General features: G+C 43.5%; 1 protein-coding gene across 1 annotated transcript in view; it reads right to left on the bottom strand.

Annotated features, from left to right (window-relative positions):
• The window catches only part of PELP1 (proline, glutamate and leucine rich protein 1), a 29,239-nt gene extending 17,042 nt beyond the window's left edge, over positions 1–12,197 (bottom strand). Inside the window, exon 1 of the mRNA XM_090291559.1 lies at positions 11,913–12,197. Coding sequence (XP_090147685.1) covers positions 11,913–12,161 — 249 coding nt within the window. The 5' untranslated portion in view covers positions 12,162–12,197. The remainder of the gene's footprint in view (positions 1–11,912) is intronic.
• Positions 12,198–15,083: the final 2,886 nt, after the last annotated feature.

Raw genomic sequence — 15,083 nt, forward strand, 5'->3', positions numbered from 1 at the left:
GCTGAAAGGACACTGAACTCATCAATTGCCGTCCCTCCTTCACACCCAAATTCCCTCCTCCCATCCCTGGCTTCTTCGGAGCTGTTAAGAATGCCAAGGGAGGCTTCTGGTCAAGATGGCAAAGTAGGTAAATGTACTCACCTTCTCCCATAACCACGTCAAAATTACAGCTAAACTACAGAACAATCATCACTGAGAACAGCCTGAAATCTAGCGGAACAGAAGTCCTACAGCTAAGGATATACGGAAGCCAGATCGAGACTGGCAGGAGGCGCAGAGATGTGGAACAGGCTGGTCCCACACCCACCTGTGGGGGTTAAAAATCAGGAGGGTATCTCAGCTGCGGCGGTTCCCCCTCAGGAGCGAGGGGTCCCAGCACCACACCAGGCTCTCCAGTCCCAACGTCGAGAAGAGAAGTCCCCATAACTTCTGGCTTCGAAAACCAGCAGAGATAGTGGCTGAGTGAGACGGAGGGCTGTGGAGTCCCAGGTGTTCCTCTTAAAGGGCCCGTGCACAGACTTATTCAAACTCACTCACTCTGAGCTCCAGCACTGGGGCAGCAGCTGGAAAGGTGCCAGGGATGTACAGGGAAAAACTGATCTGGCTTGGGACAAGGGCTGAGGGGGCAGCCTTCTTCCAGAGAGAAGTGCTGGTAGAAGCCATTGTTCCTTTGCTGAGCCCTCTCCCTGCAGGTGCAGGTGGGCACCACATCTAAGTCTGCATCAACCTGGCTAACACTGTTCACCCCACCCTGGTAATTCCCTGATTTTGCCCCACCCAACTTGCCAACCCACCCAAGTGGCTTCCAGTGGCTTTTCCATACAAACAGGCTGTCTAGGCTCATGCTCTGAACTTGCCTAAAATCCTGCAAAGGTCCACAAATCCAAGTAAGCAGCACCTGGCCTCAATGTGCCCGATCTGGCTAAGCATCCCCAAGAATAGCACTAGAGGCAGTTCACAGCTTAGCCTCTCCCAGCCACCTCCAAACCCAGTGCAAGTGGCAATCTGCAGATCACTTTGTAGCTCATACCCGGTGGCCCCAGCAGGGCACAAGTGGCAGCTGACCTTGGCCTGCACCCCCCAAGAGAACCCAAAACCACATACCTGGTAACCAGCTTCAGACCACACCAGAGCACCACCCAGCCACCTCTAGAAATGACATACTCAAAAGGCAGACTTGACAGGCACCAGAGCCCCAATAAAGCAAATCCTGCTCCACAGGGTCAACCTATGCACAACAGCTCCTCTGCTATAGTCACAGTCAGTCCCCACAACCCGTCAGCCTGAGGATCAATCCATCCCACTGACATGCTAACAGCAATCAAGGCTGACTATGGAAAGGAACACACAACCCACACTAGGGACACATCTGGAGCACCCAGCTCAGGTAACCAGGGCTGGGCCCCACAAGACACCTATTACATTAAGGCCATTTTACTAAGATGGGGAGACAGAGAAACAACAGAGAAGCAGCCGGAATGAAGAGACAAAAAACATGCCCCAAATGAAAGAACAGAACAAAATTCCAAACAAAAAACTAAACAAAATGGAGACAAGCAATCTACCAGATGCACAGTTCAAAACACTGGTTATAAGGCTGCTCAATGAACTCAGTGAGAACTTTAACAAAGCAACGGAAAACATAAAAATGAACCATTCAGAAATGAAGAATACAGTAACTGAAATGAAAAAAAAAAAAAAAAACCCACACATTAGAGAGAATCAACAGTAGATTAGATGACGCAGAGGATCAAACAAGCAATTTGCCAATTTGGAAGATAGAAAAAAACAATCAGAGCAGCAAAAAGAAAAAAGAATCCAAAAAAACAAGGTTAATTTAAGGGGCCTCTGGGACAACATCAAGGAAACCAACATCTGCTTCATGGGGGTGCCAGAAGGAGAAGAGAGAGAACAAGGAATTAAAGGGAAATGTTCACTTATACAATATGTATTTATTTAACAACTATTTCATGTGAGACATTGTTTTAGATGCTGAGGGGGGATGACGACCTTATATTCTAATTAGAAAAGACATAAAATAAACAAATGACCAAATAATAAACAGTAAGTTGGATGGTGCTAAGTGCCATAGGAAAGAATACAGTAGATTAAGAAAGGGAAGGAAAGGCTGGAATAGGGGAGAAAATATTTTATGTAGATTGGCCACAAAAGCTCTCTCTAAACAGGCCATTTGAACAGACCGAAAGGAGAGTGAAGGCAAGAAACACTGATACCCTCACACACTGTTGAGAAGAATGTAAAAAGATGCAGCCACTTTGGAAAACGGTCTAGCAGTCTTCAAAAGGTTATACATAGAGCCTTGGCCAGGTAGCTCAGTTGGTCAGAGTATCATTCCAATATGTCAAGGCTGTGTTTTGATCCATGGTCAGAACACACACAAAAATCAGCCAATGAATGCATATGCATAAATAAGAGGAACAACAAATTGATATCTCTCTCCCTCTCCCACCCTTGCTTTCTCTCTAAAATGAGTAACAAAAATAATTTTTTTTAAGAGTTATAGAGTCATCCATATGACCTAGTAATTCCACCCGAAGTACAGTAGTCCCTCTCTATATCACAGTTCATTTATTGTGGCCTCACTGTATCATGGGATTTTTTAAAATATTATATTTAATTATTTATCGCGGATTTTTCGCTATATTGCAGGATTTTGCGGTACTCTATACGTATGTTGTTAAAGTTACGTAGGTTTAAGAGTGTAGAATATGTTTAAGAACATAAGTAGTGTTTATAAAAGTGTGGAAAAGGTTAGTAAGGGAGTGGGAAAGGTTAATAAGGGACTGGGAATGGTTTGTGTGTGGGAAGGGTTTATAAAGCCTTAAAACATACACAAATATTAAAATAAATGTAACGTTCCTACTACACAGATTTTCACCTATTGCGGGGGGCGTCTAGTACGTAATACCTGTGATAAGTGAGGGAATACTGTATATGCAAAAGAAATGAAAATATATGTTCTTGAAAGAACTTGTACAGGAACATTCATAGCAGCATTATTCATAATAGCAAAAAATGGGCATATCAACTGATGAATGCATCCATATGTAGTACATCCATACAATGGGTTATTATTCAGACATAAAAAGGAATGATGTTCTGAGACATGGATGAACCTTATAACATTATGCTGGACACTCCAGCCAAGGTGGAGGCATAGATAGACACACTGCATCTCCCACCGCAACAACCTCAAAACTAAAAACAACCAGAAGTTCAAGAAAATCGAGCTGCATGGAAGTCCAACAAACAAAGATATAAAGAAGAAATACACATCCAGACAGGTAGGAGGGGTGGGACCGGGGCAGAGAGGATGTGGTGTGGAGGTGGCAGCTGCAGGGTGACAGCAGCTGTGGCCAGCCAGTGGAAAGCACAGTCACACATTAAAAAAGTTGGGAGGGACACCTGGGGAGTGCTCCCAGCACCAGACCAGATGGCGCAGCTCATAGTCCCAAAGCTGGAAAAAATAAAGCCTCATTGCTTCTGACTATGAAAACCAGTGGGGGCTGAGGCAGAGGAAGAAACTGCCGGTCTCTCAGCAGAGTCCACTTGTTTAGAGGTCCCCATGGTCCTAGAACATCTGCAGATCCACACACTCTGGGAACCACGGACAGGGCAACAACTAGAGAGGCGCCAGTCCCATACAGGAAGCAGAAGAAGTGTCTGGAAAAAGGATGAGTGCTGAGCAAGCACCCTTCCCCCACACAAAGCGCCACAACATGGTGAAACATGTCGCCCCATACTGACGAATACATAAGGCTCTGCCCCTTAAAATTTAACAGGTGTAACAGTTTTACCTAAGACACAGAGGCAAACACAGGAGCCTGTCAAGATGAGGATACAGAAATATGGTTCAAAAGAGGAAGAACTAAGTAACAAGGAGATAGCCAACCTAACAGACATAGAGTTCCAAAACACTTGTGACAAAGATGCTCACAAACTTGAAAGATATGCTTGAATACGGCAAACGCATAAAGGAAGAAGTAAAGGCTAAGATAAGTGAAATGAAGGAACATTCACACAAAACCAATGGTGAAGGGAAGGAAACCAGGGTTCAAATCAATGATTTGGAACATAAGGAAGGGAAAAACAGTACAGAATGAGGAAACAAGAATTGAAAAAAATGAGGAGAGGCTTAGGAATCTCTGGGACAACTTTAAACGTGCCAACATCGAATCATATGGGTGCTAGGAGGAGAAGAGGAAGAGCAAGAAATTGAAAACTTGTATGAAAAAATAATGGAAAACTTCCAAAATTTGGCAAAGGAAATAGACGTACAAGTCCAGGATGCACAGTCCCAAACGCTAGACCCAAAGAGGACCACACCAAGACACATAATTAAAATACCAAAGGTTCAAGATAAAGAATCTTTTTTTAAATATATATATTTTATTTTATTTGTTTTTAAAGAGGGGAAAGGAGAAAGAGAGGGAGAGAAATATCAATGTGTGGTTGCCCCTCACATGCCTCCAACTGGGGACCTGGTATGCAACCCAGGCATGTGCCCTGACTGGTTCGCAGGCTGATGCTCAATTCACTGAGCCACAGCAGCCAGGGCTTAAAGAGAGAATCTTAAAAGCAGCAAGAGAAAAGCAGAGAGTTACCTACAAAGGGGTGCAGGTGCCTATGAGACTATCAGCTGATTTCTCAAAAGAAACTTTGCAGGCAAGAAGGGACTGGCGAGAAGTATTCAATGTGATGAAAAGCAAGGACCTACAACCAAGATTAATCTATCCAGCAAAACTATCATTTAGAATGAAAAGGCAGATAAAGTGCTTCTCAGACAAGGTAAACCTAAAGGAGTTCATTATCACCAAGCCATTATTATATGAAATGTTAAAGGGACTTCTTTAAAAGAAGAAGAAAAAGAGGATCAAAACTATAACATTTAAATGACGAGAAACTCAACTATCAACAACAGAACCAAAAAAAATAAAAACAAAAACTAAGCAAACAACCAGATTAGGAATAGAACCATAGGTTTGGGGATCATTTGGAGGGTTCTCAGCTGGGAGGGGGAAGGGGGAGAAATGGGGAAATGGTGCAGGGATTAAGAAGCATGATTAGTTGGTACAAAATAGACAGGGGAAAGTTAAGAATAATATAGGAAAGGGTGAAGCCAAAAAACCTATATGCACCACCCATGGTCATGAACTAAGGGGAGTGGGATTCCTGGAGGGAAGGGGGTTACTGGGCAAAGGGAAACAAAGGGAAAAGAAATTGGGACAACTGTACCAACATAATGAATAAAATATACTTTTAAAAAATTATGCTAAGTGAAAAAAGCCAGACCCAAAAGGCCATACACATTGTATGACTCATTTACATGAAATGGTAAAAGTACGCAAATCTATAGAGACAAAAAGTAGATTAGCGGTTGCCTAGGTCTGAAGGACAGGGAGGCAGTGGAAGTAATGGGAGGTGACCAATGGGTAGTTTCCTTTAAAAAAAAATTACTTCATTGATTCTAGAAAGAGGGGGAGGGAGGGAGGAGAGGAAGAGAAACATCGATGAGAAAGAGAAACATCAATTGACTGCCTCCTGCACATGCCCCAACTAGGGGCCTAACCCGCAACCCAGGCATGCATCCTGAGAATCGAACTCAGGACCTTTCAGTCTGTAGGACAAAGCCCAACCAACTGGGCCACACCAGCCAGGGCTACAGATTCTTTTTGAAGGGATGAAAATGTCCTAAAACTGATCGTGGTGATGGGTGCACAGCTCTACACATAAGACTAAAAAGCACTGCATCGTACATTTGAAATGGATGAATTGTATGGTATGTGAATCACATCTCATTAAAGCTGGTTTAAAAAAAACACACAGCATATTGATAACCAAAAACAAACAATAAAAAAGCAAACTACTCCAAGCAGAGAAAAGAGGACAGGTTGTGAGATGACAGCACATTTGGCACAGCTGAGGACTGACAAGGAATCGTCACTGGAGAAAAGTGAGCAAGAGGGGGGAGTATGTAATAAAAAGTGAAGGTCCCAGTAGCAGAGCCAGACCTTGTAGTCATATAGGCAACTGCTGGCTTTTACTCTAAGTAAGATCAAAGTCACAGGGAGAGGAATGGGGCAGAGGAGCGATACTGTCTGACTTGTGATTTATTTTTTAAAACATATCAGTTCCCTTGTTGAGAAGGTAGAAGCAGGAAGCTATTGTAATAACACAAGAAAGAGATGATGCAGCTTAAAGAGTGTGGTAATGTCCCTGGCTCCTGTGGCTCAGTGGATTGAGCATCGGCCTGCGAGCCAAGTGTCCTGGTTCAATTCACAGTCAGGGCACATGACTAGGCTGCACACCAGGTCCCCAGCTGGGGGTGTGAGTGAGAGGCAACCACACAGTGATGTTTCTCTCCCTCTCTTTCTCCTTTCCCCTCTATAAATAAATAAATAAATAAATAAATAAATTTTTAAAAATTAAATTAAAAAAGTGTGGTAATGGCGGGGATACAAAGCCTCAAATTTTGGATATATTCTAAAGGTAAAGCCAACAAGATCTGGCAACAAACTGGATGGGTAGGAGATAAAGGTAAAGATAATTCCAAGGTTTTTCACTTGAGCAATTACCTATATACTAAGGAAAGCCACAGGAGGAGTAGGTTCTGGGGGTGAGAATCAGTTCAGTTTCAGATATGTTAAATCTGGGGTATCTATTATTTACTTATTTATTGTTTTTCCTATTACAGTTGTCCCACTTTTCCCCCCCTTTGCTCCCCCACCCACCCAGCCCACCCCTTCCTCCACAGTTAATCCCCACCTCATTGTACATGCCCATGGGTTATTTATAACTAGTTCCTTTTGGGGCATCTATTAACAACACAATGGAGATGCCAATAGGTGTTAGGTAGGTGAGTCTAGAGTTAGGATAAGTCCTGGTTAGAGTATGAATTTGGGAGTTGTCAGTCACAAAGCTGGATCAGCTCACCAAGGAGTGAAACCAAAGCAGTACCAGGACTCTTTAAGAGGTCAGAAAAGTGAGGAGGAAACAGTAAAATGACTAGAAAGGAGTGACCAGCATAATAACAGAATCAAGAGAGAGTGGTATCCCAGAAGCCCAGTGAAGAATATTTTGCAAGGGAGTGATCAGCCCTGACAGATGTGGCTCAGTTGGTTGGGCGTCAGTTGAATTCCTGGCCAGGGGAAGGGGGGGGTGGGGGGGGCCCCGCGCGGCACAGGCAACCGATCAATGTTTCTCTCTTACATTGATCTTTCTCTCCCTCTCGTTTTCCCTTCCCCTCTCTCTAAATATATATAAATAAAATATTTTGTATAATATTAGCTATCCTGTACTCTTGAAAAATGTCAAGATAAGACAAAGACTAAAGAAATACTTCAGATTAAAGAAAACTGAAGAGCCCTGGCTGGTGTGGCTCAGTGGATTGAGCGCTGGCCTGGAAACTGAAAGGGCCCTGGTTCAATTCCCAGTCAGGGCACATGCCTGGGTTGTGGGCCAGGTCCCCAGATGGGTGTGTGTGTAAGAGGCAACCAGTCGATGTATCTCTCATACATTGATGTTTCTCTCCCTCTTTTTGCCTCCCTTCCTAAGTAAATAAAATATTAAAAAAAACTAAAAAGACATGACAAATAAATGTAATGTGTGATTCTACACTGAATCCCGGACTAGAAACTTTTCTTTTGCTATAAGCCATCTTTAGGACAATTTAGATTAAATATCAATGTTAATTTTCTGATTTTGATGACAGAATGTGGTTATATAAAGGAATACCCTGTTTTTAAGGGAATACACACTTAAGTAGTTAAGAGGTAAAAGGCATTATGTCTGCAACTTACTCCTACATAGATCCAGAAAAAATATACAAAGGTAATGGTAAAACAAATATGCCCTTAAAATGTTAACATTTGGGGACTGAGTGAAGGGTTTACAGAAATTCTTTGAACTATTCTTTCAAATTTTCTATAAATTTTAAATTTTCTCAAAATAATGTTACTTAAAAAAAAGAAGAATGGGAGAAGAATCAAAGACAGCCAAGTACAGACAACTCATTTGAGTTTTGCCATAAAGGGAAGCAGAGAAATAGGAAAGGAGCTGAAGAAGGATTTTTTTTAAAAATAATTTATTTGTTTGTTTATTTATTTTTAGAGAGAGGCAAAAAGAGAAAGAGAGGGAGAGAAACATCAATGTGTGGTTGCCTATCACTCGCGCCCCCAACTGGGGACCTGACGTGCAACCTAGTCATGTGCCCTGACTGGGAATCGAACCAGCGACATTTGGATTGCAGGCCGATGCTCAATCCACTGAGCCATAGCAGTCAGGTGAAGAAGGATTTTTTAAAGCAGGTTTGAGCTGTATGCTGATAAAAATGACCCAACAGACGTGAAAATCTGATGATGGGGAAGTGGGGGAGAACTCTGGAGCAATGTACTCATGTAAGTGGAGAATAAATCTGGTGCACAAGCACAGGGCTGGCCGTAGACAGAGGCATGGATCAGTTCATCCCGAGTCATGGAGGGAAGGCAGGGCATGTGGGCATGGGTGCAGTGAAGCTAGCATACATAGCAGTGGGAGCTCATGGGAATTTTCGGCTTACTGTTTCTACTTTCTAGGTGAAATGGGAAACAAGGGCATCCATTTAGAGCCAAGATGAAGGGGAGTAATCAGAGGTTGTCCAGGAAGGCGGAAATGTAACCGGATTGCTAGGCAACACTAAAGGTGTACTTGGAAAGATGATGCTGACCAGTCAGCAAAGATACGTTTTTCTCCAGCTATCCTGGGCGGTGCAGGTGCAGGCAAGAATAAACAAAGTGGGATTTAACAAAGACAGGGTATTGCCAGGCAAGTTCAATGAAGGGAGAGGGATAAGGAAGTGATTACAATTTAAACTGGAAAAGAAGGGAAGAGACAACATGGCAGATAATAAATTAGTTAATTTCTTTCAATCAGTCATAAATGCTAGGAAAGAAACAAAACAGGATAATGTGAAAGAGAATGACTGGAAGAGAAAGGACTGCTTTATTTTAAGGAGTGATCGGGAAAGACTCCTCTGAAACGGTGACATGCAAGTTGAGACCTAAAAGAGCTCACCTTTCCATGAGTTTCCCGGAGAAGAGTGAAGGAACTGATGAGCAGTGGCCTCAGCATGCTCCAGAAAAGAGATTTGCTTGGGCAGCTGGAGTACAATTAAGACAGGCAGGGAGTGACATGAGATAAGGTCAAGCGGTAAGCAGAGGCCACGTTACACAGGGTCTCATGCAATAAGTTACTGTATGATTTTAAGCAGAATACTGTAATCTTACTGATTTTTTTAAAAAGATCACTGCCTACTAACTAGAGAATGGGACAGTACAAAGCCCTGGGGATATAAGGCAGAACAAGTCCCTCAAAGCACATGCAGTTATAGGGGAAATGAGATCTGAAATTTGCTTTAAATGCTCCAGGTTGGGGGTCGGGGGGTTAGGCAGAGTTGGGATGGTGGGAATTAAACAACACTGGTAAAATGTTCATTGTTAAATTAGGGTGATAAGGACAGCATAGGGTGAAACGGTTCAAAATACTATTTTTTCCACTTTCGTATAATCTGAAAATTTCCATAAGTTGTTTAATTACATACAAAAAAATAAAACAAATCAAAATCAAGTTGTGGGGGTATGGAGGAGGAAGGCTATATGTACATGTGAAGTGAATAGATAATTTCAATGTGGTGTAATAAAGAACAGCTAATCACAGCTGGTTTGGGAAGGTTTCTCATAGGCAGTAACAAATAAGCAGAAAATTGAAAAGATTTTGGGAAGCAGGGCAGCAGAGGAAGAGATTCCAAGCAGAGAATAGTAAATGCAAAGTCCCGGAGGGAAGAAAGCCCAGGTACTGAAGGATTTTAAAAGGCAGCAAACATGATCAGAATTCTCCTATCAACAGTTCACTCCAGTTGCTGTGTGAGAAATGGATTAAAAAGATCAAGAGTGAAGGTAAGGAAATCAGTTAGGAGATTGTTAAGATAAACCAAGCCAGAAATTGTGCTAAGGTACTTGCATTTTGGAACTAATGAATTCACAGTGCCTACTGGAAAGCACTGTTGGTGATTAGGCCTAGAGAGATGGACCAATCAGTCGATCTCTTTTTCTCTCAAGCTCCAAGCCTATTTACTTACCTTCATTACCCATCTCCATTAGACTAGAAATGCTCTGCAGGAATTTGCCTTATTTTTATCTACCTAGATAAGGAATAGTAGCTAACATATAACAGATAGTCAATAAATGTTCATTGAATGAAAGTCTATGGGAAAGCAAAGGGAATCATACAGTTCCATATATTGAAGACCCAATGCCACAGACATAAGTAGATATATCCCAAAATGGGGTACAGGCAATATTAAAGGAAGGAATCTATAGCTTCCACATCACCCTTAGCTTCTTTACTCAAGATTCTAGTCTTTAGACACTTATGAGAAAATGAACAGGACATTAAGTTCATGTAGCTCACCTCAAGGAAGAGAGGAAGACTTGTAAGAGATGATGAAAGAAATCACATTTGCAGGCAGAATAGGTGATATTTCACAAAAACTTAGGGATCACATGAATCAGAGGACGAGGATTTAGAAGGAAAACAGATCATCAGCTCCTGCTTCTGAAACCGGGCTGATAGCAGACGCACGCTTGTCACCCTCAACAATGAAGACTAATGCTAATATAAGTAATAAATGAGGTTATACCCCTCATAAATCTGAGACTAAGATAACTGAACCACCCAGTAGGTTGTGACAACCCTCTTAGCTGGAAGGCAGCATAGCGCTAGGAAGGTCCCAGTAACAAAGGCTGGACAAGGAAGACCTCAGGTACACTAGTCTTGAAGCACGGGGAGTCTGTGGGAGGACTAGAGAAAAGTATGGAGGGCAAGAGATATTACAAGAACATCTACCATAGGTTAGACATGTTATGTCTTCTTAGAATCAGTGCCCTCACCTGGGCAAGATGGGGGTTCAAGCTGGGATGGAAGCAATGACAAAGATATGGAAAGGAGTGGACAGGCCTGAAAACTACTCAGAGGATAAATAAAATCAACAGGACCTGACAGAGCGCATATGAAGATGTGTGAGCAAGAAGAAAAGTGCTGAGGATGGATGGCATTTGGGTTTCTAATTACAGAACAAAACGGATATTAGTTTCTACCGTTAGTATACCCAAAGAACCCTTCAAAGCCAGACTAAAAACCTCTGGGTGACCTGCCCACTTTACCAGCCTCACAGCGCCCTCTCCTTGCTTCCACCTAAGCTCCAAGCACAATGCCCCTCTCAGTTCCTTCCTACCACGGGGCCTTCCCTCATGAGCGCCCCACTGACTGAACCACCCTTCCCATTTTCTCTCCCTACCCAACCCCTACTCATCCTCGGGGGTCTCATCCTCAGTTCCGGTACCTCTAACCTAATTCTCCAGATCAGGTTAGAAGTCCCTACTATACAACGCTCATAGTGTTTTATAACATTTTGTTCCTTGCCATCGCATTCTACACCTAACTGAAGCTTCCAGTACTTGGCCCTCAGAAAATATTCATTTGTTGAATACGTCCATTCACTCAGTAGAAAAATTCCCCAAAACAGGTAACTGCCGGAGGAAAAAGAAAATAAAGATCATAGATCTAGTGAGTGGCGAGGCTGGAGTGGAACCCATTTGTGTATGCCTACCAGTAGCCTAGCAACAGAGGTAATGAGGCCCCATATTCTCCAGTTTCTGCTCGTGGCTGATAAAGAAGAAATGCGTGATTTTCGTCCAGGCTGATATCCCCGGATTCTCCCTATGCCCGCAGCTCTCCTGCCCTCCACCTCCGCTTCCCTCCACCTCTCTAGTGCAGCCGCAGTTGATCGTGAACCTGGCGCACAGTTACAGCGCCAACCTTCCAACAGGGCGGTGGAGTGCGGGAGACTGACTCACCTGGGCCCCGCCCACCGACCCATGCAGCCGCAGTAGACGCATGAGCCCGGGCAAATGTGGAGCCGAACGAATTGGGGGATGCACCGGAGGTATAGTGGACCCCGCTCGCGGCTGCAGCAACCCGGACACGCTCTCCAGCAGCAACATTCGGAGACGCGGGCCCGATCCCACGGCCGAAAAACCCCCGGTCCCGCCAGAAACCCCAGCCGCGGAGCCCGCAGAGGGCCCACTAAGAACGGCTGCGGCCATCTTCACCTGGGCTCTAGTGGTGGCGTGGCGCGATGACGCAAACACACAGCGACGGACGCCTCGTGGGGAGAGGGAGCGAGAAGGGGGTTGTGGTCTGGTGCAATGGGCGCGCGAAGGTTGGGCTACGGGCTCTGGCTGGGAGGGAGCATGCGCTAAGCGGAGGGCCGGGAAGCGGGGCCGCGGGAGTTTAGCTCCCTGGCTGTGAATGGCTAGAGGATGGGGGTGGGCCAGGGTTGGGCCAGGGGCGCTTAAAGAACACGTGGTCAGGACAAAAGGCGCCGGAGTCCGAAAGGTATCCGTTAAAGAAACAGGGTCTCCAACACTTTAGCTCTAGGCAGCACTGATGCCTAAGGAACTGGCCCATTATTTGAAATCATGGACATTTTTTTACTACATATGTAGCTGCAGCACTGACACAACACAAACCTTGCAAATTTAAAAAGATAACTCTAGTATTGGGATGATCTATAAGGCATAGAACACTTCTGTACATGGTTGGCAGAGAATTAAATTGATGCAACCTTTCTAGACGGCATTTTCATTTATTTTTTAATTTATTGAGGTGATACAAGTTTCAGCTGCACAGTTCTACAACACACCATCTGTACACTATATTGTGTATTCACCACCCCAAGTCACTAGATGGAATTCTGCCAGTTCCTGCCAAAATTAAAAATAGGTATTCTCTTTCGTCTGACACTTATTCATTTATTCACCCAACAAATATTTACTGAGCACATTTTAAGGTGTCAAGCACCATTCTAAGTGATCGTAGTAAAATAGTGAAGAAGCCCTGGTCAGGTGGTTGGGTTGGTTAGAGCATGGTCCAGAGCACACACACAAAGGAAAAAAGGGTTTCAGAAAAGATGGTCAATAAATAAATAAGAAAATAGATAAATTTTGGATAGTATTATTTAAAAGTTATTTTAAAAATTAAGCATGGTAATGTGCTAGAGGGTGACGTGGATTGGAATGGGGACTTGGGGGAAAAAGGCCCTCTCTGAAGATGGCAAGATGGTGTTGTTCATACAGAATCATAGAAAAACTTCTCCAAGCAGAAGCAGCAGCATGTGCAAAGGCTCTTAGGAGGAAACGGGTTTGCTGGAGGACAGAAAGAAGGCTAGCTTGGCTCAAAGATAGAGAAAGAGAGGAAGAGTGGTTGATACATGTGGTATGTGTTAAAGTCAGAGGTGAGTATGAATCAGATCATGTGGATTCTAGTAGGCTGAGGTGAAAAGATGGGGTTTCATTCACACCATATATGGAAGGCACGGAAGGGCTTTAAGCGGGGAGTGACAAGAACTGACATATTTGCAAAGATCTTTCTGGTTGCTGTGTGGAGAAGGGACTTAGAGGGCCAAGAGGGAAGCGAGGAGAGCAATAGAGAAGCCATTGTAAGAGGCTATCACAATAGGCCAGGTAAGAGACAATTGTCTCGGACCAGAGTGGCATTGGAGATGGAGAAATAAAGAAATAACCCAATGGGTTAGTGTATTTTGGAGGCAGACTTGAAGAAGGATTAGATAGAGGACAGTACGAGAAGGAAAGAGATGACCTTTGGATTGGACTTTTATTAAATTCAAATTATTAGATTATCTTTGTGCACAAAAAAGTCCCATTGTTATTGGACGAGATGTTAAATTTATAGACTCTTTTCAGAGAAATGACATCTTTACAATGATGTGTTTTCTCACCTAGAATAGGGTATATCTTTTCCATTCTTCCTGGCCTTTAATATCTTTCTTAAGTTGTCTTTCTATGAGTATCTTTTAATGCAGTAGCTTCCATTCAATGCAGACCACTTCCTTTTCCGTTCCAAAAGCACTTTAGATATGTAGTAACAAAGATCTCATTACCTTCTGGTCATGATCCTTTGACAAAAGTTATTCATGAGTCTAAAAGTAATGTTTAAATCTTGAAAGAAGTGAAGAGAGAGCTTAGATGGTGGTGATAGAACTGAAAGGTGGAGAGGTGGCAGCTGGTGGGCAAGGCCTGTGACTGAATCTTAAAGATGACCTCAGAAACTGTGTTGTGTGCATGTTAGTTTTTTGCTGCATACAAAAGTAGAGGGAGTAGTGTGAAGTTGGTTCATTTGGGGAATACAGGGAGAGTATGGGAAAAGAGATGGAAGAAAAGAAAATACTGCAGCTCCTTAAATCTGAAATGTCAGCCATGAGTCATCCTCCCCAGTCCAGTCAATTTTGCCCTAGAAATGACTCTTCATCCTGTCCCATCTCCCTTCCACTCTCTGGTTCATCATCTCCCCTTGACTAGTTTTAGTCTACAACAGCCTTGCCCCACTCCCTCCACCCTCCACATGGCCCAGAATTATCTTCCTAGAAGACAAATCTCATCGTGCCACTTCCTTGCTTAAAAAAACCACTGGATCCATGTATCCTCCTCCAAAGAAGGGCCTCGTTCTCAATCCTTTACCTGGTACACAAAGCCCTTCACACTCTGTTCCAGTCTTCCTCCTCAGGTGTCTCTCTCCCACTGTCTTACCCCACAAACACTTCAGAACAGGATGTGCCTCTCCTTTCTCTCTCTTTGGAATACCCTTTCTCAACTTCTGCCCACAATTCAGAAGGATTGTCCTCAAATGTTCCCTGCTCTGGACCGCCTACCCTCCCTCCACCTGCACCCCAACAAAATGCTTATAGTTGTTTTGTCTTCTGGGTCATACTTCCATTACGTATAGCATTCCTGGGATAATACCAATGTATGTGTCTCCTCAAGTATACTAGGAAGGCAGGGGCCATGGTAAATTCCTGTCTGTTAATTCATGCTCTAGCATAGTGACTGGCACAAAATAGGCATGGATAGATGGATGAATGTTATCTGCGATGAGCGGAGAGAGCAGATGAGCAGTAGAGAAATTACGCAAAGTATCCCTGCAAAGATCAAAGACAGACACCAGGGGGA

This window comes from Furipterus horrens, unplaced genomic scaffold, assembly GCF_987537825.1.
Source record: "Furipterus horrens unplaced genomic scaffold, mFurHor1.1.pri manual_scaffold_11, whole genome shotgun sequence".
Lineage (NCBI taxonomy): Eukaryota > Metazoa > Chordata > Mammalia > Chiroptera > Furipteridae > Furipterus > Furipterus horrens.